The 6497-nt window shown below is 36.2% G+C and overlaps 1 protein-coding gene across 1 annotated transcript; it reads right to left on the bottom strand.

Annotated features, from left to right (window-relative positions):
* Positions 1-5541: 5541 nt before the first annotated feature.
* LOC145661539 (uncharacterized) lies at positions 5542-6018 on the bottom strand. Its single transcript, XM_081726861.1, has one exon. It carries the CDS (start codon positions 6016-6018, stop codon positions 5542-5544), a length of 477 nt encoding a protein of 158 aa, XP_081582987.1.
* Positions 6019-6497: the final 479 nt, after the last annotated feature.

Here is a 6497-nt window from a genome sequence, read left to right as displayed (position 1 = left end):
TGCACACTGTTTACGAAGCGCTGCGTTAATGAAAAATTTATCCCTATGACTTAGCTGATATCTTTAATAGAGCTTATCTGAAAGCAGCAAATACGGACAAAGCTGTTAATGGTTTTAAACAAGCGGGTATTTGTCCTTTGGAGCTGGACACTTTTAGAAAAGAATATTTTGAAGCTGCTCAGCAATTCCAGGCCGTAGAACTCTAAGATGAAAGAGAGATTTCTGAAGAAGTGAATTTCCAATTGCTTTCCGATGCTCAACTTATTATAGGCCTACACCAAAATGAACAACCATATTCGACGAAAATAGGGCTAAATCAAGAAGAATAAGTAGGACTGCCATCAACTACCCGGAAATCATCACAGCAGTTACCATTGCTTGTCCAACCGTCTTCTTTACAAAATGAGGCTGTGAAAGTCTCAGATTTCTCCTATCTCCAGGTCTGCCAAGTCAACTCCTCGAAATAACAGAAAGCGTTCAGAAACCTTAACTTCTAATCCAACCAAACGAATATTGGAAGATGCTGAATTCAGAAAGAGCACTAAGCGAAGAAAGCACCAAGAAAGCAAAGTTGAGAAGAAAACTCGAAAATTCGATGTTGGTGGAAAACGTCATGACAACCTGAGGAAACAAACTAGAAGTTGGCCTAAAAGTACAGTCAACAAAAGACTGAAGTTTTTGGAAAGTGATTCTGATGCTTCACATTAAGGAATTTGCGCTAGTAATTAGTGCGTGCCAATACCCGACGAAATGCGTGTGATTACCCGATGTGGTGGGGAATACCATGCGTTTCTCGTTTTCCACAAAATCTATTTTTACAGAACCTATGAAAATCAAGGAGCATTACCAACAACCGAATATAAAACTAGAATGATTAAGTTACAACATACATTTTCCTCATGTTAATTTGTTTAATTTGTAGTGAGATATTGAAAATTGTACCTTAAGTGCGTGGTATTCCCCCACTTTCCCCTATTCATATGTATTCCTTAAATTGAACAAACGTACCAGTTGACATCCTATTCTTCCTTTGTCGATTATCTATTTCAGTAGTCATGAAAATATAGAATGTAATGTCAACAGTTATTTGGAACAGGTGGAGGATAATGTGGAATACTATTCCACATTACTCTCCACTTTTGCATGACCTCAAATTCTGTCATTTTTTGAAAATGCTTGTCAAACACAGAGAATATAACGTGTGTAGATTCTACAGTATCGTTTTCTTAAAGAACATACATCACAGCGTATTTTAGCATAAAACTCGTTATTGTGACTTCATTCATGTCTCTTGTATCATTGAAAATAAAAACAGTATTCCACAATGCCCGACAATATATATTGTAGATCGAAATAAGATAGTATTGACTTTAACAGAATCCAAAAGCTTTAAATGGAGTTAAAAGAAGTTTCTCTGTTGCCAGTGATATATTAACGTGTTGCCCATATTCTATGGTTGTGTCGTTTTAAAATAAGTTACATTAATTGATGGGAATCCTAAAGAAATTTTGTTCAAATTAGTGAAATATATGCTGAAAAAGATGTTAAACCTTTATGCAATGAAGGAGCAGTACGCCCTCGTGATCAAACGAAGTTACATTACTCACAAGAAATTATCCTTTCTAGATTACATGATAAATTAATGAATGTAGGAAATTTACGTACACAATGCCCGTAAGCCATTGTGTTGTGAAAATCGGAACGGCGGAACTAATTGAAATTATAGATTTCCAGTTCCAATACTGATTGCAATAGAAAAAAGATGTAAATAGATACTGATAACCAGTTTTCTTTATGTGGATTGAGTATTGTAAGAATATGTTTCTTCTCTGACTTTATTCCCCTATTGCCACTGGAAGTGATGGGCATGAACTTCCACTTCTAGTTTCGGTATTAATTTCCATAAGAATATCTTTTTGATCTGGATTTAGCATCCGAGGAGTAGGTTCTATCTTTGGTCTTATTCCTGTAATCAAGTAGATCAAGTCTGAATATTGAATCCAAATAGTTTGAGAGTCTACCTTGGTTCCACACTGTGAAACAAAACTGACCTGTTTTATATATAGCTTCCTAACTTGTAACGGACCACACTCCGTTCCAGTATTTCTTTAATAATTGTGGCTTGTTATTTTCTATTTTTCTGTTTCTTTTATTTCTGTAATTTTTTCATGTTTTGCGTTTTCTCATCTTATATTTATTTTCACAATATAATTGTTCACGAGGGGCCTGTCGGAAAAAAGTAGAAACCTACAGGAACAAACATGATTCGACCAGGAATGCACCAATCAAGCAGAGAAGGGAAACAGGCAAAATTGCATTAGCCACAGAATTCGAACGATGTCAACTGCGTTAACGTAACGCAGGCAAGTTTCGTTGACGAAGGCGGGAAACCTACCAAACTTTTAGAACAAATTAACATGAGTTTTTGAAAATAAAATTATTCAACTTAAAATTAATAACTAACTAAAAATAATAACTATGGCCTATAGAACCCGAAGGTTCGATGCCATGTTCAGAAAAGCTCTCCATTGACTTCTATCCTTAGTCAACTTCATCCAGTTTCTACTTTGTATTCCTATTTCTAGGAGATCCATCTTAATATTGTTCTCCCATTTGCGTCTAGATCTTCCTAATGGTCGTTTTCAAATTGGACTTCTGTTAAAACTTCGAAAGCGATCCTACTTTCTTCCATTCTGGCTACATGACCTATCCACCTGAGCCTCTTAGATTTAATGTCCCTAACAATGTTTGGTCAATTGTGAAAATTCTGGTATAAATTATGTAGTTCTTAGTTATAAAGTTTCCGTTAGTCTCCATTCCCGTTTTTCTTGGATCCGAATATTTGTCTCACGATCTTGTTCTCAAATACTCTCGACATAGTTCTTCCCTCAGAGTAAGCAATTATGTTTCGCAAGCATACAGAACAACAGGCATCATTATCGTTTTATATAGTTTAAGAGGGAGAAGGAGTGCGCCACAGCGGCCGGAATATTGGTGTTCAATTTAACATGGGATCTTAACCATTTTTTAGGCAAATTACGGTTTCATTTCGTTCTTTTGCAAAAATGTCTCAGTAGCGCACTAAATATGATGCATCTCATTTTAAAGGTGCAATTTGAACGCTGTGCGTGATATTTTCTTCTTATAAATACAGATAATTATAATCCAAATTCCCATAAGAAAATGATCAAAATCAGACGGAAAAGTCTTCTTTTTTTTACAGTAAGGAAAAGAGCTAAAAACTCCGGACTTTTTTGAGAATGGAGTACAATCTTTGTATTTGTGCGCTACTGTACTACTTTTTCGCTGTTTCCAAAGACATCCATTTCACAATCGATGAGAAATTATATCCTTCATAATTGAATCTACAGAAATCAGAAATCAGATTTTTTCGTGTTCACGTACTTGGCCGTATAACTGCTAGATGGCACTATAGTCATTCCTCATCCCCTTTCCTTCTCAGCGGGAGCCAGTCCTTTTGAAAATCTACTTTGAACTTCTTAACAGGGGCGGGAGGAAGGAAATCATTGTGAAGAACGGGAACTTCAAACACGAGGAATGGCAAAATTTATGACCTCTTTGGTTGATGGTTTCTGTTTCAGCAGTACAGTGTGTTTGTAGATGGTTTCTGTGAGAAGAAGTAATTTGTGTTTGTAGCGATAAAGTCAACCTTTCGACAAAAATTTGTGAAGGAGAAGCCGAACCAAAGTCTTCGTTTATCTATTCCAAGAAAGAAATGAAAACTTCCTGCAGGACTAAGAATATACATGCAAGAGAAAAAATAAGATACATTATTATAATCTTTAGGGTAGATTAATTCCCGAAATATTCTTTATTTACCTGTCAAAAAATCAAGAATAATATAGTATAAAGCTCTTTCATCAGCTTCCATCGTACTACATACTAGACACACACATTTATATACATACATATATGTACACACACACACACACACACACACACACACACACACACACACACATATATATATATATATATATATATATATATATACAGACTGTCCCATAATTCGTGTGTAAACTTTAATTTCATAGTACTCAGAACTGGTAAAAGCTAGAACTGTGAAATTTGCAGGCAATTTAGAGGAAGGTCAGAAGATTTGTTTGATAGCAAAATGAGATAGCGTGTATTATTGTTTGCGGAGTTACAGGGTCAAAGGTCAAAATGCAATTTTTTCCTTATGGGATTTCAATGTTAAATAGTAGTCTCACATGCCATTTTTTTGAATATCCATCTCCGGTAGCAAAAATTGGTATATCGACATAAATTCTGATCCGAAACAATGTGATAACGAGAAATTTGGGCAATCGTGACCCGGTGACCTCTAGCAGGTCATCTGTGACCTTTGAAGAAAAAGCTCCCTTTTCAACAACTTATTGCACACAACTAATTCAGTTGAGGATAATATTAAAAACACATATGCACAAAGGATCTACTGAACATCTTTTTTAGCAAAACGAAGAGGTCAGCAATATCATCAGAGGTCAAAGGTCACGTAGTTAAAATGTCATATTTGATGTGTTAACAAATAAGAAACTGTGACATTGGAAACAATGCTTTGAAGTGCCATAGAACACATGCATAAAGATCCTTCCAACGAGTGTGTATGGGCATAGGGAAAAGGTCATCATAAGAGGTCAAAGGTCACGCAGTTAAAATTTCATGTTTGACGTGTTAGCAACGATGAAACTGTGACGTTTGAAAAATGATTTGAGCTACCATGGAACACATGCATAAAGGTCCTTCCAATTGGTGTATATGGGCATAGCAAAAAGGTCAACAACGTCATAAAAGGTCAAAGGTCACGCAGTTAAAATTTCATGTTTGAAGTGCTAACAAGTATGAAACTGCAATGTTGGAAATAAGGATTTGAGTTTCCACTGGACACATGCAGAAAGGATCTTCGAATTGGTGTGTGTGAGGTCAACAATATCGTAAAAGGTCAAAGGTCACGCAGGTAAAATTTCATGTTTGATGTGTTAGCAAGTATGAAACTGAGACGTTTGAAAAATGCTTTGAACTACTACAGAAAACATGCATAAAGGTCCTTCGAATTGGTGTGTATAGGCATAGCAAAAAGGTCAACAATGTCATAAAAGGTCAAAGGTCACACAGTTAAAATTTCATGTTTGATGTGTTAGCAAGTATAAAACTGTGACGTTTTAAATACGGATTTGAGCTTCCATGGAACACATGCAGAAAGGTCCTTCCAAGGGGTGCACATGACCATAATGAAAAGGTCAATATTGTCATAAGGTGAAGAAGCCTAATTTTGTAATTCAGATGCTGCAGGCAATGGTAAATATGTTTCGGTGATGTTTAAAACAATGAATTGAACATGGTATGAGTCCCACCTTGTGTTAATTACTTAGCCTTGCAAAACTGCATTCGAAATGGTTTTTTTCTTATTGAAACATATTAATAGCTATTTATTGCACAGAAATATTTGAAATATTGTCTTACCTCTACAACACACACTGACGTCCTTGTAGACTGTAAATCTTTTTAGTACTTTGCAATTTATTCCACGTGATCTCCGTGATGTGCTAAACTTAAGTTCACTCTGTGTATAAGTGTCTTCGTGAAGATTTTTTTAAGAGTATCTGGAGTTATCTGTTTAACGGCACGCTGTATCGATCGTCGAAGTTCTTCAAGTGTTACTGAAGGAGTTTTATAAACTTGTTGCTTAAGAAAGCCCCATAGAAAGAAGTCGCATGGGGTTAGATCAGGACCTCCAGCTGGCCACTCAATATCAGAAACTATACTTATTAAACGGTTTCCAAACCTTCCTCTTAAAATTTGCAATGCTGCCCTAGTACGATGTGCTGGAGCACCATCCTGTTGAAACCACATATCATTGTGTGGATCAAGATTTAAGGGATCAAGTTCATGGAAAAGAAATTCTCGCAACATATTTTGGTATGTAAGTTGATTAACGTTTCCTTCGAAGAAAAACGGTCCTATTACACCAGTTGCTGTTTGTCCCATCCACACCATAATACCCTTTTGATCTGCACAGCGTTCAATTCTTTTCGCCGGTGGACTGGGTCCCAAGAACCGTTCATGTGACGAAGACAGCGTTCCATTAAAAAAAAAAAAACTTCATCTGACTATATGGGATTTTCATTTAATTTGTCTATCAACCAGTTACAAAATAAAATTCTGGCACTGAAATCATCATGTTATTTATGTACAATCTTCATACTGTACGCCTTAACCTCAAGCACCCGCAATATCCTACTCAGCGAACTTCTTTTAACGTTGGGTGCAACACTCAAGCGATGGATTGATTTTCTTGGTGAACTAAGCACAGAACGAACCACTTTGCGTTTAGTATCCTCGGTAGAGATCCTGCCTTTCGTTGTCGCTGAGAAAGATGTTCCTTGTTAAAACAGTTATTCCGAAACTGTTTGTAAAGATGAAGAATTTGGGTATTGCTTATTTTCACACCCCACTGTCCAAACGTCATTCTCCGC

Source organism: Thermobia domestica, chromosome 10 (genome assembly GCF_964235325.1).
Source record: "Thermobia domestica chromosome 10, izTheDome1.hap1.1, whole genome shotgun sequence".
Taxonomy (NCBI): Eukaryota; Metazoa; Arthropoda; class Insecta; order Zygentoma; family Lepismatidae; genus Thermobia; species Thermobia domestica.
This window is presented reverse-complemented; position numbering and strand designations above follow the sequence as displayed.